Source organism: Podarcis cretensis (assembly GCF_951804945.1).
Source record: "Podarcis cretensis genome assembly, chromosome: 14".
In the NCBI taxonomy this organism is placed as follows: Eukaryota; Metazoa; Chordata; class Lepidosauria; order Squamata; family Lacertidae; genus Podarcis; species Podarcis cretensis.
This window is the reverse complement of record NC_137183.1, coordinates 29,464,417-29,491,204: the sequence shown is the minus strand read 5'-3', so window position 1 is coordinate 29,491,204 and position 26,788 is coordinate 29,464,417. Positions and strand designations below refer to the sequence as shown.

The following is a 26,788-nucleotide window of genomic DNA, read 5'->3' as shown; positions in this document are numbered from 1 at the left end:
CCCGCAAAGGCCCGGAGGTGTCCTTTTCCCACCGGACCTTCTGCGGGCGCTGTACCTGACGTCACTTCCTTTGCAGCCGGGAAGGAGCTATTCCTTAGCCAATAGGATACTCGGGAGGCTGAGAAGGCGCTAAATGCGAAGAGGAGGGAAGAGGGAGCGAGGCGACTGCGGCGAGAGCCGCTTCTGCGGTGAAGGTAGGTCCTTGGGAGCGGTGAAGTCGTGCGGGGAGAGGGAGTGCCACGCGGACCGATGTATTGCAGGGGGTTGGACTTGATCATCCATTGGGCTCCTTTCGATTCTGCGAGAGGCCGCCTGCTGCTGGACGACCCCCAGGGCTCCCGCCCCACTGCAAGCAGAGCTGGAAGGGGGGCGGGAGCTGCGCTGGCAAGCGCAAACTGGGGTTGGGAGGGCGGCGCACGGAGCTGCTGTGCTGCTGGCAGTGCCGGATTTACGTACTGTATAAGCTAAACAAGCTATAGCTTGGGGGCCCCCCAAAAAATTAAAAGAAAAAAATGGAGATACATTTCCAAAACATAAGATAAAAATCAAATAAAGTAAACCTACATACAGCAACAGTGTTTTGTATTGTCTAGGCTCCTGTGATGTAAATAATGGGCCCTGCCTGCTAACCTTTCGTTATGTGCAAATGGCTTTAGATACCTATTAGGTCCATAAATTACCATATAGCATATATTCAACACAAAAAACAGCGACAATTTGTTGTTGACAGAGGACAGCTGGACATATAAAGGGCCCCATTACCTTCAGTAGCTTAGGGCCTCATCAAACCTAAATCCGGCCCTGGCTCCTGGCGCCATTGGCTGCCAGGCATCTCACTGGAACATGGGGAGCTGCTTCCTGCCGAGTCAGGCCATTGGCCCTTCTAGCTCAGCGCTGCCCACACTGACTGGCAGCAAGAGTTTCTCCGGGGTTTGTGGCAGGGAGGCCTCCCTGGAAATGCCATTGGGGTTGTGGTTATTGTGGTTGTTATGTTGTGGCTGTTGCTGAGGTTATTGTTGTTACCTGCATTTATATACCACCTTTTTCTCCAAGGGGCTTGGGGCAGTTTGCACGCAAAGCAGGCATGCTGTTGCCGAGCTATTATGGTCCTTCATCAGCGCGTATTGGGATCATCTTCAACAGATATTCCCCTGCCTTTGGCGCTGCGGCAGATGGACTACCTGAAGCTGCCTTATTCTCCTAGACCATCTAAGCTGGCAGTCAGAAGTCCTCCAAGGTCTATGGGAGAATCTTTCTCCCATCTTTTAATCTAGCAATGGCCTTATTATAAGTAAAGCAGGCACTCTGCCGCAGAACTGGAGCCCTTCAGGAAAGCTTGAATGGGAATCTCAGCACCTTTGAACTGGCTAGTGATTACAATTGCTGGGGCATTTGTCTAGCTCAGCTTTGCTGGTTTTGCTTTGGATACCATTGTCAAAACAGAGGCTCAAGCTCCTGGTTCTGCCTACAGTGGGGAACATGACTGCCCTTAAAGTCATTTTCAACTTTTTATTGACCAAAGTTTATTTTTGCTTATGATACTTATGTATTTCAAGTGTGTGTGTTTTGTTTGTTTTCTCTCCCCCAGCCTACTTAAAAAAACAGAATGGCAGCCGTTCCTCAGAATAACCTGCAGAAGCAGCTTGCACTTCATTCAGCCAAAGCCCCTCTAAGAAACCTGGCACCTCTCAAACCCAAGACTATGTAAGTAATTCCCCCCCCCCCCAGCATCTCAAACTGAACATCATCAAAAAGTGGCAATCAATATTTACCAGATATTGAGCATGTACCAGACATTAATGATAGTTACTTGGGGAAATATTTATTTTCCTCTTGCCATAACATGGAAAATACCTTAAGAACTGCATAAAAATAAGGGGGAAAGTAACACTCTCTCTCTCTCTCTCTCTCTCTCTCTCACACACACACACACACACACAAATAAAAGTGAGTGATGTATACAAAATCCTTTTACAAATTTTAAAAATAGGAGTCCTGGAAAGTTTGGGTAAATGTAAAACACATTTAAAGGTAATTTCTGTCTAATTTCAGGTGTTAGTAATGCTTAGAAATAGTTAATGAGCAACATGTTTGGGAATTTAAATACATGGCTTGAAATGAAATGAAAGGCTAATTTTTAAAAAAATCTGGGCATGCTCACTTTCCTGGTCCGGTTATCTGTTTCCTGGTACATAATGTATATTGATTGTTATCTTTCAAGATACTTTGGTCCACTGTAAACATGAATACTAATTTGCTGTTTAAAATTTAAACAGAATAAGTGATAAGAAACTGAATGAGACTAAGATTAAATATCTCATATATATTTTTTGCAATGTTTGTATATAGTATTCAAGCATGTGTTTGAAAGCAGAGGAAAATACCCCGGCCTAAAGAATGCAGGACTTGATGAATCACTCAAAGTCTAAATAAACTGTTTGGCTCTTTTGTAGGGGATTTACATTCAAAAAGAAAACCTCTCTTGATAACTGTACACCAGTAAAATATTTAGCTGGAACAAAGGATTTGACCTTAAAAGAGAAGGATGCTAACTCTTCCTTGACAAATCCAAGTGTGTCAACGGATAAGCAGATGAGAATCAGTGAAGTTTTTGCAACAACATTGAAAAAGCAGGAAGGAAAGCACAATTATCCAAATGAGCAATGTCAAGATGTTCTGGATTGTTTCCAGTCTTCTGTAAAAGAAAGTGGCGTGGGCAGCAAACCAGATGACCATCAGCTCCTGAAATCAGACCATAATTCTTCATACAATTCAGTTATTAATATTGATGATGTCTGGGATGACACTGATGACTTTGAAATGTCTGGTCCACGAAAGGTATGCTCAAAGCGGCCTGGTTCCTTTTCAGACACCCAGTCTGTAAAAGCTAGGAAGGCTCCAAAAAACCATAGTCCCATCCCCAGTAAGTCATTAAAGGCAGATGGCATGGAAAAAGCGAACCAAGAATGTAATGGACCCTCTGTGCGTGAGAAGAACAAAATACAGGTGCTTGACAAGGAACCAGATCCTGCTGGAAGCCAGTATGTCATTTGCCTTGATTCTCCCACACCCAGCCCTTGTGAAAGCTTTGTAAGTGAAAATCTTCAAGAGGAGAAGCCTGTGGAAAGTCCCTTCGGTGACAAAAAGGAAGAGCATTTGAAAGGTAAATGGCTTTCTTTCTAGTCAAGTCTATTAATACTATTATTTATTTTAAATGATTATATAGCGTCCTTTGTCGAAGATCTCGATCTGAGTAACAAAGAATCATTAAACCACCCAATACAGAATAAGCCATAAAACTGCATATACTAGTTCATTTTCACATCATGCAAACAGATGTACAGTGGTACCTCATGTTAAGTACTTAATTCGTTCCGGAGGTCTGTTCTTAACCTGAAACTGTTCTTAACCTGAAGCACCACTTTAGCTAATGGGGCCTCCTGCTGCCACCGCGCCGCCGAAGCCTGATTTCTGTTCTTATCCTGAAGCAAAGTTCTTAACCTGAAGCACTATTTCTGGGTTAGGTTAGCGGAGTGTGTAACCTAAAGCGTATGTAACCCGAGGTACCACTGTATTCAGTCAGTTATCAAATGCTTTCTAGCACATAGTTCGCTAAATATAAAGGAGCAAGAAGTTTCAAAACTGGGGTCCCACCATGGAGAAGGCCCATCTCCATCTGGGATACAGCACTCAAAGTTGGGGGGGGGGGTTGCAGGGGGGATAGGTGGCTGGGTTTTTAAGTTGTGTCTGTTAGATTTTTTTCTGGGTGGATTTTATGTATTATTGGGTGGGTTTTATTGATTTTTTAAATTGTCCTCAGTGTGTTTTAAAACTGTTGTTAGTCAAATATTCTTATTGCTTGTTTTAAAGCACAGAATGACGCTGACTTCAACCTAAATGAAAGTGAGGAACCAGATGAAGTGTGGAATGATCCAGCTATGTATGATGCGTTTGAGGATGAAAACTACGTAGACTGCATACCACCCTCTCCAGAGGAAGAAATACCTTCTTCTGCATCCTCTTTGAAAAGCATTAGGTATGATGGAAATGATAAGTCCACAACTTGGTTCTTTACCAGGACCATCTCTGGTAGAAGTAGCCCGGGTAGGATGGTGAAATCATGGATCTGGAGTTTTTTCATCAGTGAATGACCAAAATGCTGGTGGAACAAATAAGCTTAGTAAGAAGTGTTTTCTAGCTGATGCGAAAAACTTTATTCACAGCAGTGTATTTATACGGGATGACTTAACGACTTCTTTTAAATGTTAGGTATGTTTCCAGAGAAGCTGCTGTTGAGAAAACACTGGCCCTTGAAAGTTTGAAAAGCAGCCTTCCAGACTTTGGAGAAACCGTCCATGGAAACAGTGATAGGCAGGAAGGTAAAATAACTCCTCCTGAAGGGGCTTCACCTGCTTGCTTTCAGAAAGTGCAGACCTCAGTGTGGTCTTCAGATAGAGACCTGCCTGCAGCTTTGTACCTGACTAAATCACAGGACTGGGTAGTAAGTGCTTCAGCTTCTGTTAAGATTTTGCAATGTGACTTCAGGTTTTTAAAAAAACACCTGTGTAGTGGGCATGTTTTCCTGTAAAACTTCCTTTGTTTCCCTTTGAATTACAAACATGCTTAAATTCCACTGAAGTCAGAATGAACTACTAGCACATGGGTAGTCCAAGGATTAGAGAATCTTAAGGACTTCCTTGAAAAAGCAGGTCATTTTAAAGTTGCTGGTAGATTCTGACTAAAGTGGTGCTTTAACCTTACTGTGTTTCATTTCAGACAAGCATTCACTTTTGGGACGGTCCCTCTACAGTGTGATGGAAGACATCTGCAAGCTGGTGGATTCCATTCCAGAATGGGAGCTGAAGTCTTTGTCATGTGGAAAGGAGCTCCTTCAGCATAGAGATCGCAGGTCTGTCTTGAGATGCCACTAACCCAGAATGTGTTCACAGGCTCTGTTTATCTCTTGTGTCTCTGAGATAAATAGGTAAAGGTAAAGGGACCCCTGACCATTAGCTCCAGTCGTTGCCAACTCTGGGGTTGTGGCACACATCTCGCTTTATTGGCCGAGGGAGCCAGCGTACAGCTTCCGGGTCATGTGGCCAGCATGACTAAGCCGCTTCTGGCGAACCAGAGCAGCGCATGGAAACACCGTTTACCTTCCTGCCGGAGCAGTACCTATTTATCTGCTTGCACTTTGACGTGCTTTTGAACTGCTAGGTTGGCAGGAGCAGGGACCAAGCAACGGGAGCTCACCCTGCTGCGGGGATTCGAACCGCCAACCTGAACGGCAAGTCCTAGGCTCTGTGGTTTAACCCACAGCGCCACCAGTGTCCCTTCTGAGATAAATACTCTCAAGAAATCTTGGTCTGGCAATTGAGGCAAGTTTATATCAAATTTTATGGTAAGCAAAGGTATCTTTATCTGGCTCTGGCTATTAACCAGACCTATAAAGAAGTTGAAATAAGAGGAGACTGAGAGAAGATATGATAAAAAAGGTAAAGGTACCCCTGCCCGTACGGGCCAGTCTTGACAGACTCTGGGGTTGTGCGCCCATCTCACTTAAGAGGCCAGGGGCCAGCGCTGTCCGGAGACACTTCCGGGTCACGTGGCCAGCGTGACATCGCTGCTCTGGCCAGAGCCAGAGCCAGAGCCGCACACGGAAACGCCGTTTACCTTCCCGCTGGTAAGCGGTCCCTATTTATCTACTTGCACCCGGAGGTGCTTTCGAACTGCTAGGTTGGCAGGCGCTGGGACCGAGCAGCGGGAGCGCACCCCGCCGCAGGGATTCGAACCGCCGACCTTTCGATCGGCAAGTCCTAGGCGCTGAGGCTTTAACCCACAGCGCCACCTGCGTCCCCTGAAGATATGATAGCCATCTTCAAATATCTAAAGGGCTGTCACATGGAGTAAGCTTGTTTTTGTTGAGATCCTGGCATTGCAGGAGGTTGGGCTAGATCACTCTTGGGGTCCCTTCCAACTCTGTGATTCTGTGTATTAATAGTTCATATTTTTTCTTTATTTCCAGAAGAAAACTCTTAAAGAATGGCACTAATGGAAGTAGAAAGGACAGTGGCATATCTTTGGATGAAAATTGCAAACTTTATTCTGGACATGAAAGATCTATGGATGGTGGTGTTTCTTTTCAACTGGGAAAAATCTCTGCCGCTGACCCTTGTAGGGAATTGTTCATGTCTAGACAACCTTCCCCAAAGGTTGCACCCCAGCATAACTTTCATTCAACCCCCTCCTTTGTACCAAGGACTCAAGACTCCAGTAATGCTGACCTGTCAGTTTTTTCCAAGACTTTTGCTATGGACAGTAGCATCTCGGAAAATGCAGGATTGTCTCTTTCTAAAAGAGGAGTAGACAAAAGAGTCTCCTCTCTGAACTGTTCCATCAGAAACCCAAGGACAGAATGGGGAGAAAAGGGTTGGCTGTTTTCAAAGGGGAATCAAGACCAAGAGAAACTCACTCTACTTCAAAATAATTTGAGAGAGAATTCCTCAGCAACAGAGAATGTGGCCTTTGATGATGATTTTGATATTGATGACTTTGATGAGTTGGACAATGTAATAAACACTTCAGCTTTACAGCCACCTAGTACTTGCTACCAGCATGCTGAGGAAGCACAGCCTGCCAAACCATTCCTGGAAAAAAGCTCCCTTACAGCTCAGGGAAATGGTCATTTTTCAAATCCTATTTTTCCCAGAGCAAACTGCCAAGGTGCGCCTGCCAAGAGCTGCTTGGGTAAATTATGCTAATTCTCTGTCACAGAAGCTAGTTGTGCCAGGGAGCTATTGTGTAGAGAGTAATTAACTAATCTGACACATTGCTTGAGTTGCAATGGGAATACTATTCATTGCTTCACCACAGTCACTTGGTAGCAGCTTTGCTTTTCCTTCACGAGGTCACACTTTTGTCACTGAATTTCTGAGTTCTGAAATACTTTGGGAAATGTGACACACACATACATGATTTTTCTTCTGTACCGATACCAAATTCTGCTGTAGGGAGTGTATAGCATTTTTCTTTTCAAACAGCAGGAATTTGCTCTCACATTAACTTGAGCAGTGAAGTTCTCTGGTTTTGCTTTGTGGTTGTGCTGCTGCTGCTGCTGCTTCTGTGGTGGTTAGGGCTGCTGTTGTGAAATGTCAGCTTTGCTGCCAGACACTGTTTTGTTTCGAAGATAAATTTTGAAAAGATTCACTGGGTCATGTTCAAAGTGAGAGTTAAGCAGGTGCCAAACTCTGCTGTTTTAAATAGCGGGGACCAAAATTGCTTTCATGTGTGAATCAATTACATTCAGTGAGACCAGAACCATGACTTTAAGTTGAGATTTCACAGGGTCCTATTGTTATATTATTAAGGAATCCAAGATAACTTCCAGCTCTTGATTTTGCATTGCCAGCAGTTGAGGATCACACTCCACCTATCCAGCCACACTAGTGTACTTATAATTATGCAAAATGAGTTAAGAGTAAGCTGTTGATATGCTACAGGGCACACACAAAAACCAAGCAATTGTTATTTATTCTAGTAACCTGTTTTCTTCTAGATCCACAGGTTAAAAATCCACCTTCCAGAAATCCATTGCTAGAGCACTTCAGAGGCTTAGCATTTCCCCATTCTAACGAAATGATGAAGATATTTCACAAAAGATTTGGTCTGCATCACTTCCGGACAAATCAGCTTGAAGCTATCAATGCTGCTCTGTTGGGCGAAGACTGCTTCATCTTAATGCCCACAGGTGTGTGATGGCAAGGGTGCCTGCCAACCTCATGTGGTCTAGGGGGCTAGTCTGGCAACCTGGGAGGTTTTCAGAAGGCGTGCAATGAGTAAAAAGGTGTGGGAGACTCCTGGCAAATGACCTTTTGCCTCCTGAGGTGATGAAGTGCCACAACCTTTTATTGTGTATGTCAGCAAAGTGAAAGGTGCTGTCCTTAAGGACCCACAATGTGCATTTGTACAGCAAAGTTGAAGACTGACAAACAGGTTGTGGGGAGATCTGGATCATAGTGGAGGTGTGGGGTTTGCTAAATGAAGGGTGGATTGATTTAAATCACTGAATATAATCCATGAGTTGAATCATTACTTGTACCCGACCCATCTGACTGGGTTGCCCCAGCCACTCTGGGTGTCTTCTAACAGAATATAAACAAGTTGCTAATATTTTCTAAGCAGGCATGCTTTCCCACTGGCTCTAACGATTAAGCATGCTGCTTTGGAACTGGTTAGAGACTTTATGTGACCTAGACAAAGACATGGATGAGGGGCTATCGGGGGCTACTACCCATGATGCCTGTGCTCTGCCTCCACAGTTGAAGGCTGCAATGCTTCTGAATACCAGTTGCCGGAAACCACAAGAGAGGAGAGTGCTCTTGTGCTTTGGATCCTGCTTGCGGGTTTCCCAGAAGAGGCATCTGGTTGGCCACTGTGAGAACAGAATGCTGGACTTGATGGGGCCCCCTTTGGCCTAATCAAGCACAACTCTTCTGATGTTCTTATGTAGACAGTGTAGCAACTCTTAAAGCATGACATAATGAGAATTTTCGATTAAAAAATAAAAAACGCTGTCTGACAAAAGTTACCAGAACTAAAATTCCTAATGCATTGATCATAAAACCTGTACTTAAATTGTGTTTGCAGTGACCCATTCTTAGCAGGAGTTGGAGGAGTGCAGAAAGTAATTTTTAAACCCAGATTGAAAATTTGTTGAAATATTCTAGGGTGGAGGTTTCTGGCTTTTGCTAAATCTCATCTGGACAACCTGCATTTGCTTACTGCCCAGGCGAGCTTTCCAACTAATCCTTGGTTTTCCCCCTTCCCATAGGAGGTGGGAAGAGCTTATGCTACCAGCTACCAGCTTGCGTTTCAGCGGGAGTCACCATTGTGATCTCCCCCTTGAGGTCACTGATAGTGGATCAAGTTCAGAAGCTAACATCAATGGATGTGAGTTCAAGCCCATGGTTTTCTCATTGATTCTTTGCATGAGGAGAGTTGTCTGCATCTTCATTAGCCGTGACCGATTCTGCTCTTTGCTCTGGGGTATGACTTCATGCAAATTAGAAACTTCCGTTCTTTATTTCCAATATTTGGGCATTGCTATTCAGATTCAAGTTGATCCAAAGTTTGGGAGCTCAGCACCATAGCAGGCAAGGAAGGGAGCATGGACATACATTTAGACCTACCGTATTTTTCGCACCATAGGGCGCACCGGACCATAGGGCGCACCCAATTTTAAGGGGGGGAAATCAAGAAAAAAAATATTTCCCCCCCCCCAGCCCCAAAGAGCAATGTACAGGCTGCACACAACCTCTCCCTGCCGGAGGGGTTGCGTACAGCTATGGAAGAAGGCAAGGCAGCGAGCGGGATGGATCCCGCTCGCTGTTTTGGCTTCCCCTTTAGTCCCGTGCAGCCTCTCCTTGCCGGGAGACGCTGCGCAGGGCTAAAGAAGCCATAGCCCCGTGCAGCCTCTCCTTGCGGAGGGGTTGCGCGCGGCTATGGCACAAGCCTGCATTCGCTCCATAGGACGCACACACATTTCCCCTCAATTTTTGGAGGGGAAAAACTGCGTCCAATAGAGCGAAAAATACGGTACATCACGGAAGCTAGTACTTTATCTGTGTGTACCATTTTTTACTTACTGTAGATAATAGTGTAAAATGAGTGTTGAATTCACCAATCCATTTGCTGTTGCATCTGTTTCATCTATCAGTGGTAGAACACCTGCTTTGCATGCAGAAGATCCCTGATTCAATCTAGGGCTGGGAGAGAACCATATCTGAAATCCCAGAGAGCCGCTGCCAGTCTTTGTAGATAATAGTAAATGGACTAATAGATCTGACTTGGGAACACAGGGAGCTACTTTATACTGAGTACAAACAGCTTCTCTTCTGTCATAGATTCCAGCAACTCACCTGACAGGTGACAAGACTGATGCTGAAGCATCCAGAATCTACATGCAGCTGTCGAAGAAAGACCCCATTATAAAACTCCTCTATGTTACTCCAGAGAAGGTTTGTATAAGGTCTAAGCACCATCAGCATTGGGTTTTATCATATATAGGATACAGCCCACTAGGCAAAGGAAGCCAGCAGGTTTGGATGGAGGAGAGCTAGGCTTCCATCCTGGCTCAGACATGAACTCTGTTTGCATGACTAGAGCAGGCCTCTGCTTATCAATGGTGTAGAAAAATTGGGGTTTAGTTTTTTTGCTGCACAACTCCCCAAGGGACTGAGACTCCTGAGTTCATGATTGGTCAGAGATGAATGGATGGAGGCAAGGATCTAAAGAAAGCAAAGCAGATCCTTATTTATTTTTTTGCAACAGAGTTCCCTCCCCTCCCCGCAAAGGAGGTAAAAGAGACCAAGAGCAAAGAAAAACCATCCCTTTTTAAAGGGCTGCATTTTGGCCCCTTTACAAACCAGAAATTACATCACACACAGGGTGGGGCTACAGTGGCTCAGGCAGGTCAAGGTGTGACATTCCTGAGGATATAGCAAATTTTACATAGCTCCAGACACAGTTTATGCAAAATATTAGCATTTGATGAGACAATCAGGATGCCCAGCAGACATCCCTCAGTGCAGAGCATTTTGGCAAACAATGACAATTAACACAAAGGAGGTTCATAGATTTGGGAGAGGAATCCCTTCAGGAACTTTTCCTGATTGGATTGCTATCTGCCTATGTGTTCTTGGGCAAGAGGGATTATGGAGGACTCGAATTATACAGTTATAAATGATTTTATACAATGTTCCATAGGAAATTCAGGTTGTCCTTGTTTTAACAGGCTAGAATGAAAGTATACTGGTTCTCCAAGCTATTTCTCTCAAGGTATTTTCCAAATGTTGAAGGGTGAAGGATTGGTTTTCTGTGGACTGGGTGTCTGCTATATGTGCACCCTAAATTTTACAACACCAGGTCTATCTGAAGTGGTGGATGAGGGCAAATGAGATAAGAAGGCTAAAGTACTTTTTATGCTGAAAAGTGATGTAGAAAGGAATTTGCTATGTGTGAATATACAGTGATAGCAATTCTCCACTAAAGTTTCTGGATCCTTGGGTGTGGGTCTTCCTTAGGTCTGCTCGAGTGGCCGGCTGATGTCAGCCCTGGAGAATCTCTATGAGCGGAAGCTGTTGGCGCGCTTTGTGATTGACGAGGCACACTGCGTTAGTCAGGTGACCTTCTCTTTTTTTGGAAATGTCAGAGGTTGGTGAACCAGCTGAACCCTTGCATTGATCTGTAAGCAAATTAACTTTTTTAAAAAAAATCTTTTGACTAGTGGGGCCATGACTTCCGCCAAGACTACAAGCGGCTGAATATGCTTCGTAAGAAATTTGCTTCCATTCCTATGATGGCTCTTACTGCCACCGCAAATGCAAGGGTGCAAAAGGACGTCCTGAATCAACTGGAGATGCTGAAGCCACAGGTGTAAGTTTGATCTACACCAGGAATTCTCCAACTTACTATACCCAGTGGCCCACATGAGATTGCTGAAAACCACCGAGGCCCAAAATGGTGGTGAAGGGCAGGCAGCATTAAAATGGTGGCTAGTGGCATTTGCTGTGTCTGGCACAATCAGCTGGCAATTGCTGACATCTTTTTCTAAGTGATATCTAATCAGTCTTTGGAAATTCTCTGGCACAGCCTTTAGCTCATGAAAAGGAGTTCCATAGGTCAGCTTTCCTCAAGCTACCTGCAGGCATATGTTCTGGAGGTATTGTGACTCAGCCTTCCCATTTTTGTCAGAATTCAGTCCCATTTTAGTCGGATAGAGAAGGCCTTTTATTTTTATATTTTCCTTGCCCTGCCCCCAAGCATCCCAGAAGTTTTTTTTTTATCCCATCTCCTATAATATCTCCCCCCTATTTTCCTTTCACACTCAGCTTGAATCTTCTCCCCACCCCACAAGCCCCAGCCACTAGTTTTTCATCCTTTTGGCCTACCGTATTTTTCATCCCATAGGGTGCACCGGCCCATAGGGCACACCTAGTTTTTTTTGAGGGGGGGGGGAATAAAGAAAAAAAATTATTCCCCCCCCCCCCAGGCACGGGGAACAGAACAGGCAGCTCTCCGCAAGCCGTGGGAGCCCGGCGGGAAGTCGCGCTGGTCTCCCACGGCTTGCGGAGAGCTGCCCGAAGCCCGGGGAACTCCCGCGGGCTCCCACGGCTTGCGGATATCTGCCCGAAGCCTGGAGAGCGAGAGGGGTTGGTGCTGGAGTGTCCAGCTCAGATGCTATGGCATGGTGGGGGCACTGGTGGCTTTTCTTAAGATACCATTTAGGATACACATATCCTTTAGCAATTTACTGTTTTTTAAAGAAGAAGAAAAATCTTTTTCTTGTGATGGATATTTTCCAGGTTTAGTATGAGCTTTAACAGGCGGAACCTGAAATACGATGTTTTGCCCAAGAAGCCCAAAAGTGTTGCGCTGGACTGCTTGGATTGGATCCGAAAATACCACCCAAGTGAGTTTAGTTCCTTTCCTTCCTCTGGCAGGATTTATTCGTGTGAATCAAGGCTTTTTCAAAGAATGAAAGAATTGTAGAGTTGGAAGGGTCCCCTGAGGGTCATCTAGTCCAACCCCCTGCAATGCCGGAATCTCAACTAAAGCATCCATGACAGGTGGCCACCCAACCTTTGCTTAAAAAGCTCCAATGAAGGAGAGGCCACCACCTTCCAAAGGAGTCCGTTCCACTATCAAACAGCTACCACTGTCAAGAAAGTTCTTCAGTTCTGTGAAATGTAGCTCAGAGGGGTGTGCGACTTCCGCTGTCACTTTTAATTTACTTTATATGAGAGGATTGAATACTCCAGCTCCCATATTTTGCCTGTTTTTTCTTTTTCTTTAGATGACTCTGGGATAATTTATTGCCTCTCCCGATATGAATGTGACTCGGTTGCCAGCACTTTGCAGAGCTCTGGCCTTTCTGCACTTGCCTATCATGCTGGTCTCACGGACAGCACCAGAGACCATGTGCAGCAGAAGTGGATTAATCAGGACGGGTGTCAGGTAAAGGAGACGAAACTGTAGAAGGTGCTGATATCACACACAAGTAGAAATATTAAAACGAACATAGGGTGTAGCCATCACAGATCTAAATGGTTGTTAGCTCCTGTGGCAAAACAAATGGCCCCGTCTGTTTAGCTGGTCAGTTTTCTGCGGCCTTTCTCAGTGGATTTGTGTGTGTGTTCCTCTTTACCCTCCTTGAGGTGAGCTGGAAGTCGATCAGAGTATCAAGCCAGAAAGCACTGTGTCAGTTCAGTGTATAAAGTGTGTGTGTGATGCACTGCTTGCCCTTGGCAGTATGCAAATCCTGTTTTTGTTCTCTTCCAGATTATATGTGCAACCATTGCTTTCGGCATGGGGATTGATAAACCTGATGTGCGCTTTGTGATCCATGCCTCTCTTCCTAAATCTGTTGAAGGTTACTATCAGGAGTCGGGCAGAGCTGGGCGTGATGGAGAAATTTCTCACTGCCTGCTCTTCTACACCTATAGTGATGTCAACAGGCTGAGAAGACTCATATTTAGTAAGCATTTCTTTGCGACATCTCAAATCTTGTGATCAGAATCATGCAAGAATGGGCTTAAATGTGTGTGTGTGGGGGGGTAATTTTATAATTGTTGTCAAAGAACAGTGTTAGCAGCCCACTTCAGCCATCATGGCTATAAAACATAGAAGCACTGCCTGCAATAGAATGACTTGGCGTTTGCCTCTCAAGTTTTAGGCTTTAAGTGTTTTCATTTAGGTTGCTTGGAACAAGCAGTGTGCATCTAGCCATAGGAGACTAAAAATACTGTAAACTTCCTGAAGAATTCCTTTCTCATAAACTTCTCAATTTTTATATGGAAAAAATGCTGCAGTGTCTCATTCCTTTCTCTTCTGTGTATCCTACTAAAAAAGGTTGAAACCCAGCTCACAAACTTAAAGTTTGAACCTTTTGGCTTCTTCTTCATACATGTCTGTAAATTATTGGTCAGAAGGAAAAGCAATCTCTCACTCTGTGTGTATGTTCCATAATAAGTCAAAAGGTGCATTATTTGAATTTCAGTGGAAAAAGATGGGAACAGCCACACACGGCAGACACATTTCAACAATCTCTACAGCATGGTCCATTACTGTGAGAATATCGTGGAGTGCCGGAGAGTACAGCTGCTGGCCTACTTTGGGGAAACAGGCTTCAACTCTAGGTTTTGCAAGGAACACCCTGAAGTCAGTTGTGACAACTGCAGCAGGAAGCAGGTAAGCCAGTTCTGCTTCTTAACTCTTCAAAATGTGTTATCTCTTTGGAGGTTAGAACACATGTATTTCTGGTAGCGGCTGGGCAGGAGTGATTTTTGGGCTGAAGAAACTAAGGATTGCAACTTGCGGACAATGACTTCCAGCTGTTTTCTTCAATGTATGACTTGTTTTTTCTTGTATTTCCTTCAGATTAATCTCTCAAATTTAAACTAACACTTCACTTAGCTTGTATATCTTGAGTTTGGAACGGTATCCAAATTGGGGCCAATACTGTATTGTCAGCAGCCAGGTGTAGTGCAACAAATCAATCTTTCCTCCTCAAAACTGTTTTTGTTAGGATTATAAACCACGGAACGTGACAGAAGATGTGAAAAACATTGTTAGGTTTGTTCAGGAGCATTGTGGCGAGAAGCGAGTAAGAAGGAATAACACAGGGAGGTACACCTTGAATATGATGATTGACATTTTCTTGGGTAAGTTGCAGTGTATGCTGTCAACACTCAGTGTTGGATTTGTTTCTTGATCACTGGTTCCCAAAGTGGGTGGTACCAGCTCCTGGAGGGCGGGGGATTACCCAGGGGAGTGCTAAGAGGCAAGGGGGAGGCAGAGAGGCACTTCAGGTGTCAATTACTATCAGACTTTGAAAAGCTGGTATCACTGGATTAATTTAATCAATTTTGTCGAATTAATTAAAAAGTTTTAATTGGATTTTGAACAAATGTGCAATTAATTGTTACTGTTTTGACTTCTGTTATCTTCCTTAGTGGGTCATGTATGTTAAATAATAAGAAATATTCCTTATATAATTTTCTGGTGAGTGAGGAGTAGCTAGCCAACCTCCCATGTGGTTTTGGTTCATTTTGCCATCTGGCCTTGGTCATGAGAGGGAAGGTGGTTAAATCACTTGTGAGTCCTCACTCTGGGGATTCTTGTGCTGAAGCATCTTTCCTTCTTTTGCCTTTATCAAGAAGACACACTGTGTTTTTCTGTACAGGTACAAAGAGTGCCAAGATTCAGTCTGGCCTGTTTGGAAAAGGAGCGGCCTACTCACGCCATAATGCTGAGCGACTCTTTAGGAAACTGGTACTGGACAAGATTCTAGAGGAAGACCTTTACATCACTGCTAATGACCAAGCAGTTGCATATGTCCAGACTGGTGAGAAAGCTTATGCTGTGCTGAATGGATCTCTGCAGGTGTGTAAGAGCTAAATTCATCTACTTGCCTAAAGTGTCATGCCCTGTCTTCTCCTCAAATAGGTGTTAGAAGCTTGGAGCCACCCAGGAAAATAGTTAAGAAAACCTCAAGGTCTTGCAGAGAATGGCTGAAATAGGAGATGTTCCTTTTCCTCTAATGGGTACCTTCATCCTCTTCCTGTGTTGCTGTCATAGTCTCAAGCTGTATAGAAGGAAACTGCACATCTTAGTTTCAGTTGTACATTAGTGAGATTTTCTTCTGTTGCTTCCTTCAGGTAGAGTTCCATGAAACTGAAAGTGCCAGCAGCATTCGCAAGCACCAAAGGGCTTCAGTGATCAAAATTTCCCAGCGGGAAGAGATGGTTAAGAAATGTCTCTCAGAACTCACAGATGTCTGCAAAAACCTTGGGAAAGCGTTTGATGTCCATTACTTCAATGTTTTTAACACTGCCACGCTTAAAAGAATTGCAGGTAATGTTGGTGCTTATGGAGAAACGGTTCAAGTCTGTGTCTGTTAATGTAGTACAGTACCGTTGCATCTTGTATGCACAATTTCAACCTTGTGTGGTTGAAAGCCAGCCAGCTGAAATCCTGGAAATTAATTGCATGCAAGCTCCTTTTACGCTGCATTTTCATGGCGTGGAAAGAGCTTTTAAGCTCTCAGACTTCCTTACTCAGCTGGCCCAGCAAGATTTTGTGAGAGCGTTCCAGAGCCCAGTAAGCTAAGCTTGAGCTTAAAACTGCTCTGCCTTGCTTGGAAGGTGTAAGGATGGTCATGCAGGGGTGATCCCAAGGGAGTGGTTCAGGTGTATGTGTTTTTGCATATATGCGCCATCCCCAGAGCATATCCCCCACGCAAGACGTGGTTGTACTGTAACTCTTTCCCTCTGTGATATTCCTGGTGTCTGCCAGGTGGCATGGCTTGCATGGGAATTTCAGAACAACTCTCTTAATAGCAGAACTGAAAGATTTTGCTGTGCTCTTTTTGTATGAAGATAGAAAGCAAATGGACTCTTCTGCTTGTAAAAGAAGTCACCGCCTTGTGTGGTGATCAATCTTTTCAACAACAAAAAATGTTCAGCATGTGTATCCTTGTCCCTGCTTATACCAGACATTCACAGATGTCAAGCCATTTTAAAGATCTGTTTTTCTTTCCTGGTCTCCAGAGACACTGTCTCCAGACCCTGCAGTTCTGCTTCAGATTGATGGTGTTACAGAGGACAAGTTAGAGAAGTATGGAGCAGAAATCATTGAAGTGCTGCAGAAGTATTATGAATGGACACTGCCAGGTATTGTGTGACTTCATTTTCCGGTTATGCACGTTATTTATTTATAAGTGTAGTCTCTTCAGTTATTGTTTTTCTCTGCATGATTACCATTGGAACGAGGAACTCCTTGGGGAGCCCTTTATATGAAATGGCTTTTTAATGCAATCTCGGTCACTTCAGTCATGATGATGATACTCCCTCCCACCCCCCAATGGAAGCAACTCAAACCATGCCAGCAGCCATTTATGCAGACTGCTCACATATTCCTTTTTCAGTGACAGTGGTGCAAATGGCACTGTCACCCTGAAGTGGTTTTCAGACCAGCAATTCTCTTGCTTTACATCATAACACTGCCTGTGCTAAAGGGAAGCGGAGAAGCTGCAGGGTTATGGCCTGTGTTTGGCAACATCCAAAGCCACAGGTTTAAAGACACCTGGGTCTGTTTCAACAGCGGAAAACAAGCCTCTTTCGGCTACAGAAGCTGACGCTGAAAGAAATTCCAGTACTGATGAAGCAGAGGAGGAGCTGCATACAACATCTGCCTATTTCCACAACAGACCCAACAAGGGAAGGAAGAGAAAAAAGCCTCAGTTCTTCAGAGAATCAAAGAAGAAAATGAGGTCTGGAGGCCAGCAGGCTCGTTCTAAAGGGTATGGCTGTTTGTTTTTTAATCCTTCGGTAGCAAGTAAGCCAGATATAACAATGGGATTAAAGCCCTTCTACAGTGCCAATTAAGAACACTTTTGCAGTAAAATAACTTTTATTGTGAAGACATCACAATGAGTGAGGAGCACATTGCCATAGTAGCAACATGGAATCACTTAAATTTAAGCCATCCCATAAAATCATGACTGACAAAGCTGTGATGCCAGCCTGGAAGTGTTGTCCCTTTCAGGGTGTCCTTGTGGAACACAGCAATTCCCACGTTACTTATGTGTAAGGCTGGGTGTGTAGGGCTGGATGAAATGGACAAAAACAATTGGGAGAATTCCAAGTACCTAGAAGAGGGACGTGCTGGTGCTAAAGGGTTAGTGTCTCAGCAGTGAGGTCAAGAGCCCCAATGCCAAACTGAAATCACATTGGTATTCTGGTCTCCTCCTTATAAATGTACAAATGAAACATTTGGCCAGAATGCAGAGCAGAAATGTTGGAGGTTGTTTTTTAGGGATTTAAATCTTATAAGGCTCTTGAAACAACAGATAAAGTATATATGCATGTTTACAAAATTATTGGGGCCAATGACCTATTCTATATTTCCCTTTCTAATTTTCTAGGGGTTACAGAACTGGCAAGAAGGCATCATCTAACTCCAAAAGTTCCACATCTTACATTCCTCCTGCCAAGCCAGGAATTGGCAAAAGGCCTGCAATTATGGCACCACCAAAACCACAAAGCAGACAATACCTTAAACCTTCATTCTCACTTTTGTAATATCCTTAGAGACTTTTTAATTTCTATGGAAGCTGTTTAACTAATTTTTTATTGAGGTGTAACACTCATGCCTAATGTTAATAAATACATTTGCTTGAACCATACTGTGAGAGCTTCTAGCAAGACACCTTGTGAGCCACGCTAATATAGTGTTTGGTGGTATATAAATCCTCTGTATTGGTCCCCATTTCTCCAAATAGCTTGCTGACTTCAGTATTCTATTCTGAACATTTTGTCCATGAGAGATGGAGAACTTCATGCATTTGTGGATCACGCCACATCTATTTCATTTTACTTTGTATGTTTAAAACATTCAAAGCAGCCCACTGATAGGTAATGAAGTATGAGACTATTTTATTCCTAGTGGTAAGAAACCTTGCAAAATGTATGTTAGCAGACAAGCTTCTGGTCTGAACAGCTGTGAAGACTAGTTTTGAAATTTGTCTTTGCAGAACTTTTTACACAGACGACAAGAATTAAATATATGAATACAAACTCTTGAAGAAAAAACCCCAATGTTATTAACTGATTAATAGGACCAGTTACTTCATGTAGTATTAGCTGAGGCTTGCATGTTTTGGGTAGGTGTACTGAACACATCCCAAGGCCTTCCTTACTCCCAGGTTTAGCCCTCAGGGCCTGTCTGAGAAAGCCTCCTTCAACCTCTCCAAAATATTTCTCAGGATGCTTGCCAGGGTTCCCATCTGCCTTAACCTGCTCCACATGGATTCTGCCACAGTGCAGAGCTGATCAATGCTCAGTTCCCTCTCTAGGTTTTCAAAATTATCCTTTGATTATATCAAAGAGCAAGATGAATCCTCCAAAATGTGGACTCCATTATTCTGTGGCTGCAAGTAGTGCGTGAGATCTGTGTGGAGTTTCTCTCTCTCCCCAAATTTGTAAGCCAAATTTGTAACTGAATTGGTACTCAATTCAGTTAACACTAAAATACAAAATAATAACAACAACAACAACAACAACAACAACAATAATAATAATAATTATAATTATAATATAATATAATATATTTATGCCCCACCCATCTGGCTGGGTTTCCCCATTAAACATAGCCTCATTAACCACATGACTAGAGGTATTAAACACATTTTTTGCTAGGATATCTCAAGTAAGTGTTCTAGAACAGGTAAATGCACTTAAAATGCTCCAAACCAATGGCTGCCAAACACCTAAGGTCTAATATTTATGTGACAATAAACAAATTGGTCATTTTACCTAAGTAAATTTGGACTTCTGGGTCACCATATCAAAAAGGCTGGGAACCACTAGTCCAGATGAATTCTAATGTACTGCAGATTTCACTGTGCAGCTGTACAAACTAAGCTGCATCCCTCAGCTTGTCAGCATTAACCTACCTGGCTAGCGGCTGTTCAACTAGTTATCTTAAAATATCTTTTTAAGTTACACTCCTGCAAACATGGCAGGTGTTCTGTAAGCTGTCACGATAAGAACCCCCTTCCTGTGTTCTGTCAGGCCTTGCAGAACAAATGCATATGAATGCAAATACTGATGCTGTCTTTTTGTAAGTAATGAGAACACGAGTCTTGTCACAGTATATTAAGATATACATGTTACCTGAAGAGCCAAGCAAACAAAATTAATTTAAACATTAATCTGCAGAAACATCAAAGCATGTTGGTGACAAGTAAGGGTGGAAAATGTCTTTTGAAGGGATGGCAGGCTTGATGCCATCCCACTCGGCAGAATACTTGGAAAAAAATGTGTAAAATGTATAGTTTTAGCATTGAGTTCATAGCTCACTCTAGCCTGGACATCCAAATCTGAAATACAGCAGTATTGCATATTGCCATTCCTGTGTGGCTCAGGTTCTTGTATATTGCAACCCTAGTTGCTTGCAATCCTAGTTGGCAAAGCCACCCCCTGGCTCCCCAGGAGGCTTATTCTTGCCCTATTTTACCACCATAACCTTTCTTCATGTGCTGCCAAACTCCAGCACCTTGTAACTGGTGCACAGGTGCAAAGAAGATGAGGTTCCAAGCCGAAGTTTGTGGGAGCCACTTCTGGTTGCATTCTTCCAGGGCAAGCAGGATGCATGCTGTTATAAGAAAAACTGCTCCCTTTCCCTTATGGGGTATTCTGGAGCTCGTATAGAGTCCTTAAGTGGGTTCCCTATCGGTAGGAGAAAATAACAGAGGCCAACCAGAGTATATTGAGAAGCAAAGAGGATGGTAAGCCTGACTTTTATTCAAGGAACTGTTGCAATAGGGTCCCCACTCACCACATGCAGGAGGGAGAACCCTGAACAATGGTGCACAAGCAGTTTTTTGAAATTGCCCACCCTGTAGCCCAAGACCACCACCCCTCAAAACATCATACATACATCACAGAAGGAGGTGGCCTATGGCAAAAATCCTGTCTGCTAGGATACTTGCTAATGGTTACTGATTGCATTACCTGGGCAGTCTCTTGCCATTCTTTTGTGATGGTTAATACTTAGTTCCTCAATCCGGGTCACAGGCTCACCCTATTCATACACAGATATGCCCTTAAAGCAGGATTTGTCAGTCCCCATTTGCCTCCCTTACTGCAGAGGAATATTTGAGGTCATTGTGAAAGACCCTTCCTTTGTTTTTTCCTTATCTGATACTAGGAGCATCAGAGACGCTGCAAGGAGTCAAAACGGCAGTAAAAGTTTATTTTGTCATGAGAAAAATGGTACAGACAAGCGTTTGCCCGATGTCTGCCCCCCCCCCCTCTGGGTGTGCCAGCCATTTATACCCTGTAGAATGGACAGTCATCTGATTTCCAAGAAAACACATGTTTTACAAGAAATGCCATAAAAATTAGGTTTCGTTTTTCCATATTTGGATCAACTTCCTTATTTCACGTATTTCCAGCCCCTCCTTCCTCTTATCTCAGCCTCCCTCCCTCTGGGGTTACAAAAACACCCATTCAACCTTGCTCTTATCTCTACCCACCTAAGCCAGACATTCCTGAGGCCTATTTTCACTGTAACATCTAAAGCCTTATTCTTCTGGCTGGTGTAAAAACCTACCCCCCCCCTTAGGGATAACATGAGAGAGGAAAAAATGCCTCAAAGAGTTTTTGGGATCATATATAGAACAATATTTTAATGGCCCTTCACTTGGGAGAGTCAAAATGGCTTCAGGATTGCTCTCCCATACTATTTCAGACACATGGTTCATATATGCAGATATGTGTTTGCCTTTATGAATATTCTATATTTGAGACCTTAAAATTCTTATAGCCAATGAGATAAACCTGGCATTGCTATTCATTCTCTCTCCACCCACCCACGCCCCACAATAGCTGCCACATGGACTTTTTAAAGTGGATGTCTGAGCCCCAGACTTTACCTTTTGCAAGACTTCCTGTGCCTTTTCAAAGCTGTTTGAGTAAAGTCTCTCCATATCTGTTCTTGAGGCAAGGCTGCTCATTCACTTGGGGAGACCCAAATTCAAATCCCTCCTCCCCCACTCAGCCATGAAGCTCACTGGGTGACTCTGGGCCAGTCACTGCCTTTCAGCCTCGCCTACCTCACAGGGTTGGTGTAGGGATAAAATGGGAAGAGAATTATGTATACTGCCTTGAGTTCCTTGGAGGAAAAGCGAGATAAAAATGCAATAAATGAACAAACAAAACTATACGCTTTAAGGGTCTAGTTGTGTGCATGTGCTTTTTTATTTTTTACAACCAGGTGGTATATAAATTTTATTAATAATAAATACGCAAAGTCAAAATGGGCCGAGTGTTTCCTCCCTGTACCTCTGCGTAGCAGCAACCAGCTCTCTCGCCCGCTTTGTGCCCAAAAGGCTGAAGCAAGAATGGCGGCATTTTTACTTATTTGGGGGTGTACAGTATGTGAGGGAGGGAGGAATGTCCCACATTTTAGCGTGGTGCTGCATTTGCAGTTGGCTTTTCAGCGTTTAACTCGTCTTTCGTTGCAACCCGCTTCGAATTATTTACGCAGCATGGATTGGAATTTAAAAAATAAATAAATAACCACAACGGTTTAGGAGTAGCCCTAGGCCAAAAGGCAGTAAAGGCGGGAAGCGACACAGCTGAGCGGGTCACGAGGAAGAGGAGGAGGAGGAGCAGAATTGGCGCCTTTTCCCCGCCCCGCGCGGAGCCCAGGAAGCCGCTTCAGCGCGCGGGAAAGGAAGGGAAGCCAGGATGAGTGAGCCGGCCGGCATGGAGACGGAGCGGATAGTGGTCGAGGAGGAGAAAGAAGCGGCGGCTTTGATCCAGCAGCTGGAGCAGGTGGGTTTTTGTGCCTACCTGCCTGTCCTACCTTACAGGGAGGCGGGGAGGGAAGCGAGGTGGCGGGAGGCTTAAAATAGGCACCCGCCGCTTTTAAAATGGAAGCCCCACCTCAGTCGCCCTAATGAAAGCGCTGCTCCTCGTGAGGCTCCTGTGGCGAAGGCGGCTTCCTTGCTATTCGTAGTAGGCGGCTCCCAATGGACATGCTGGAATTAACACTCTTAAAATTGGCCATGTCTGCTTTCATTTCAGCGGGCCGCCTCTGAGTTGCACTCAGCTTCGCTAAGACCCACTGGGCCCAAATTAATCAGTTCACCAGTTGCAGTAGGTTTACTCTTGAGCAACGGTGCATAGGCTGGGACCCAAGGCCTGTTCCTGTTTCAGCAGCTGCAGGGGTCCCTGCCAGGTCCAGCCTCCTAGGGCCACCTCATCAGCATGAAGGTGAAGCTTTTTAGCCACTGCACACTCCAAAATTAAGCACTGAAGGACACTGGGAAGGCTTGGGGCGCTTTTTGGGTTCAAGAGAATGGGGAGAAAATGATGTTCCAAACCCTGGAATTTCACAGGAGTTAAGTCACTCCAGAAGAAGATGTTGGAGCACTCCAAATAATTTGTTCCTGGTAGTGCAATTACTGAGTTTTGTGCTGGTTGCTGCAGTGCACCCCTAATCACTATTATTGTGTAAGTAATAAGGTTATTGTATAATCTTAGAAAGTTGTATAATCTTGGGAGGGGTGTGGCTGTGACTATCACGAGGGAACCCATACTTCTAAATTTGCCACGAGGCTGCACTTAAGTAGCACTAGTATTGGATTATTATTACTTCTTACCTGCTCTTCACTGTGAGGGTCCTGGGTGGGTTACAAGAATCTGAAAATAAGATATTCAAAACAAAGCAGGTTGCAATCAAGAGAAAACTCCTAAAATACATGCATATCTCAAGTGTTGGGGGGTGAGGGTGGGTAAAGAGGTCGGTGTTCACTTGGGGCTCACTGGCAGGGACAGTACCAAGTTTTGCTGCGGCAGCCTTCCTGGTTGATGTGATAATCATAGAATCAGAGTTGGAAGGGTCCCTGAGGATCATCTAGTCCAAACACCCTGTAATGCAGAAATATGCAGCTGTCCCTTACGGGGATAAAAACCTGCAACCTTGGCATTATCAGCACCACACTAACCAACTGAGCTGTGGGCTTTCGCGCCCTCTTTCCAAGGCACCAGTGGGGAGTTCTGCAGGTTTTGCATTTGAGCCCAGCCACAAACTTTGGCCTCAGAGGGCTGGCTTGGGATGACAAACTAGTGAGAGGGCCCAGGATGGACAGAGGCAGCCATCCACCCACATGGATGGATCTCAGAGTCTGTAAATAAACAAAATATATGCACTGCTTGAGCATAATAAAATCTCTTTAGTGGTTTACAATGCAATGTTGCACCTTGTTGCAAGGGTCCCTATGGGTGCACTGTTTAAAGAAGACCATGCAGATGGACCTGTGGTACAATGTGTGGCCTTCCCCAGCCAGTGATTCTCCAAATGTTTTGGACTGAAACTTCCATCAGCCCAGCCAGAATGTGCTCTCTGAGTGAGATTGACTGGAGTTGTAGTCCAAAACATCTGGAGGGCGCCAAATTTGTGTGTGTGTGTGTGGCATTCCTGCTCCCCAGTATTAGATGTTTGTTCTCTGTGAGCTCTTAATGCAGGCATAGGCAAACTCTGGCTCTCCAGATGTTTGTAGTGAAAATACAAAATTAGGGGATTATTAGCTAACTCTTTATACTGCATGTTTTTTCAAAGCAACACCCCAAGTGTTCGACGGTGATTACATCTTACATGCATTTTAGGTCAGCATTCATTTCCCCAATTGCAGCTGAGCATAAGTACAGTGGTGCCTCGCAAGACGAAAATAATCCGTTCCACGAGTCTCTTCGTCTAGCGGTTTTTTCGTCTTGCGAAGCATCCCTATTAGCGGATTAGTGCTATTAGCGGCTATTAGAGGCTTAGCGGCTTAGAAAAAGGGGGGGGGGAGGGAAAAGACTCGCAAGACGTTTTCGTCTTGTGAAGCAAGCCCATAGGGAAATTCGTCTTGCGAAGCGGCTCGAAAAACGGAAAACCCTTTCGTCTAGCGGGTTTTTCGTCTTGCGAGGCATTCGTCTTGCGGGGCACCACTGTACCAACTCCTAGGGGCTGAGGTTACCCCCTAATAAAATATTTGAGAGGGCTGCTTCCCAAAAAAGTTGAGGAAGATTGCCATTCAAATAGGGGGGGGGGCATGTGCTGCAGCATGTGATCAGTTATGTGGGGTGGGGCTCCCCTCCCTCCCCCCCCCCAAGTTGGCACTCCTGCAGCTGAGAACACCGTATCAGAATTTTAGAAGGCAGAATACATTTTTTAAAAAGTGTGCTTTGGAATGGGGTGAATCACTAGTGATATGACGATCTGGAGTAGAAAACAATTCTCAGATGACAGACAAACTTAAAACATTTCTGCTAATGGATTTCACGTAACTCCCAGTACAAGTTCATTGGGAATGTGTTGCAATAATAAATCAATAGATAAGGAATAGATAACTGGGTTTTTTTTTAATTTCTTACACATCTTCAGGAGACAACACCCACTGAAAATCCGACCACATGTCTCCCCAGAAGCCCTGTGAAGAGCAAGACTTTGACAAAACAAATCAGAATTCTTCTCACGCCTGTGTCAGCCACATGTGGAGAACACAACAAGCATTTGCCTCAGAAACGTTTGTTAGAGCAATTTTCCAGCTGTGAGGAGTCTTTCGGTAAAGAACCCAAAGCCAAGAAAATCTGTAGCGATTATTCAAGTCCAGAAATGAGGGCTATATCTCATGGAGTAAGCGAGGTAGTCTTCAACACGGATTCTCACAGATGTGGTTCAGTCGTAGAAGCTGTCAGCAGTGATTTGGATACCGATGGGGATTCCGAGAGTGACAGAAATGATGTAAGTGTCTCTTAATTTGCTGAGGAAAATAACTCCTTATATACCGTGCTTAGAATTACATGTAAGATATGGCTTAAAACTTCAACTTCTGTGAATATTTTGAAACATAATTGCTTGCTTGCTTGCTTGTTGTTGCAGGAGGAAGTCTCAACACAACTATCGGCTTATGAGAGGAAAAGACTGAAGAACATAACAGAAAATGCCAAATTTTTTGCTTCCCTGAAGCTGTTTGAGGTTTGTTGGAATGTCTTCTGGATTAGAACAACAAGTTCTGATACTTGGGGTGCAGCCTTGGAAATACCAACCTGGAAGTAAGGCCCATTGAACTCAATGGGTCTTACTTCGGAATAGGATTACGCTGTTGATCTTGGTCTTCATCATGGCTTTAGCCATATTTTTAAGTGGTACAGTGGTGGCTCGCAAGACGAAATTATTCCGTTCCGCGAGTCTCTTTGTCTTGCGGTTTTTTCGTCTTGCGAAGCACGGCTATTAGCGGATTAGCGCTATTAGCGGCTTAGCGGCTTAGAAAAAGGGGGGGGAGGGAAAGAACTCGCAAGACGTTTCGTCTTGCGAAGCAAGCCCATAGGGAAATTCGTCTTGCGAAGCACCTCAAAAGACGGAAAACTCTTTCGTCTAGCGAGTTTTTCGTCTTGCGAGGAATTCGTCTTGTGGGGCACCACTGTATAATTTACTTGAGAATCAGTGTTTGAAACTCCTATTGTTCTAGGTGCATTTTGCGACAGGGAATTCCATTAGTGCAAGCAGTTTCTGAGCTTTGGGTGCAGTACTGCACCTAAGATTTCAGATTAAAACTGCAGTGGAAGGAAAGGAGGACCTTTTTCTGCCTCCTCACTTCCAGCTACTCTTTGAAGACTGGAGAAGAGATCCTCTTAAGAATATTAGGTGGTGGGCAGGAGAAGGACTAGGTCATGTGAAAAATGAACATATTTTAGCTGCAGTTCATTGATTTTCAGCTTTGTATTCTTGTTATAAAAAAGCGCACCTAGACATTCCGTTGTTGCGCCCATAACCTAGGTTTAAGGTGGCATTTAGCTCCTAGCTTTCATATATCAGTTTCTAACACTGCAGTGGTTCCATAGCTAATAGTTAATACAGCAAACATCAGGGCCTTCCAAAAATTTCCAGTAAGTCATAAAACAGAATGGGTGGCATTCAGTTATGTTTTGCCAAATTTTGCCATTCAAACTGAAGTGAATGGACCTACCTTAGTTATGTTCATTAATTTTAGTGTGTCTACTTTGAGATAAACCTAGTTGAGTACCACTCAACAAAACAGTAACAACAGTTGACATCAGTAAAGGGTATTGCTAAAGCCAAAGGCAACAGAAATAAAAATACCTCAGAGGTTAAAAGCCTAGGGAAATAAAAAGATAAATGTGGGATATAAATGTAGTAAATTGAAGCAGAAACA

At 44.0% G+C, this 26,788-nt stretch overlaps 2 protein-coding genes across 9 annotated transcripts in view; both read left to right on the top strand.

Annotated features, from left to right (window-relative positions):
- Positions 1–82: 82 nt before the first annotated feature.
- BLM (BLM RecQ like helicase) lies at positions 83–18,239 on the top strand. Of its 3 annotated transcripts, none has more exons than XM_079954129.1 (22): positions 83–194; positions 1,589–1,704; positions 2,454–3,163; positions 3,871–4,036; positions 4,270–4,379; positions 4,777–4,909; positions 6,026–6,723; positions 7,556–7,747; positions 8,831–8,949; positions 9,903–10,016; positions 11,082–11,180; positions 11,285–11,433; positions 12,363–12,469; positions 12,854–13,014; positions 13,339–13,534; positions 14,057–14,247; positions 14,585–14,720; positions 15,242–15,441; positions 15,717–15,912; positions 16,608–16,730; positions 17,161–17,359; positions 17,984–18,239. In XM_079954129.1, the coding sequence occupies exons 2-22, from the start codon at positions 1,607–1,609 to the stop codon at positions 18,138–18,140; spliced, it is 4,254 nt and encodes a 1,417-aa protein (XP_079810255.1). In that variant the 5' UTR covers positions 83–194; positions 1,589–1,606; the 3' UTR covers positions 18,141–18,239. The 3 variants fall into 3 exon arrangements, with proteins under 3 accessions (XP_079810255.1, XP_079810254.1, XP_079810256.1); XM_079954128.1 differs by having other exon boundaries at positions 6,026–6,747; XM_079954130.1 differs by lacking the exons at positions 83–194; positions 1,589–1,704 and having other exon boundaries at positions 3,028–3,163; positions 3,876–4,036; positions 6,026–6,747.
- A 3,940-nt stretch (positions 18,240–22,179) lies between these two features.
- The window catches only part of WDR76 (WD repeat domain 76), a 31,924-nt gene continuing 27,315 nt past the window's right edge, over positions 22,180–26,788 (top strand). For 4 of the 6 annotated variants that reach the window (XM_079953586.1, XM_079953587.1, XM_079953589.1 and 1 more), the window contains exons 1-3: positions 22,181–22,400; positions 24,997–25,356; positions 25,495–25,590. In XM_079953586.1, the coding sequence (XP_079809712.1) occupies positions 22,314–22,400; positions 24,997–25,356; positions 25,495–25,590 (543 nt within the window). In that variant the 5' untranslated portion in view covers positions 22,181–22,313. Of the gene's footprint in view, positions 22,401–24,996; positions 25,357–25,494; positions 25,591–26,788 lie in introns of all 6 variants that reach the window. The other 2 variants (XM_079953588.1, XM_079953584.1) reach the window with 2 other exon arrangements.

Coding starts and splice junctions, on each gene's coding strand:
- BLM (XM_079954128.1), top strand. CDS start 1,607: ATGGCAGCCGTTCCTCAGAATAACCTGCAGAAGCAGCTTGCACTTCAT. Junction 13,015..13,338: donor TTAATCAGGACGGGTGTCAG/GTAAAGGAGACG, acceptor GTTCTCTTCCAG/ATTATATGTGCAACCATTGC. Junction 13,535..14,056: donor GCTGAGAAGACTCATATTTA/GTAAGCATTTCT, acceptor TTTGAATTTCAG/TGGAAAAAGATGGGAACAGC.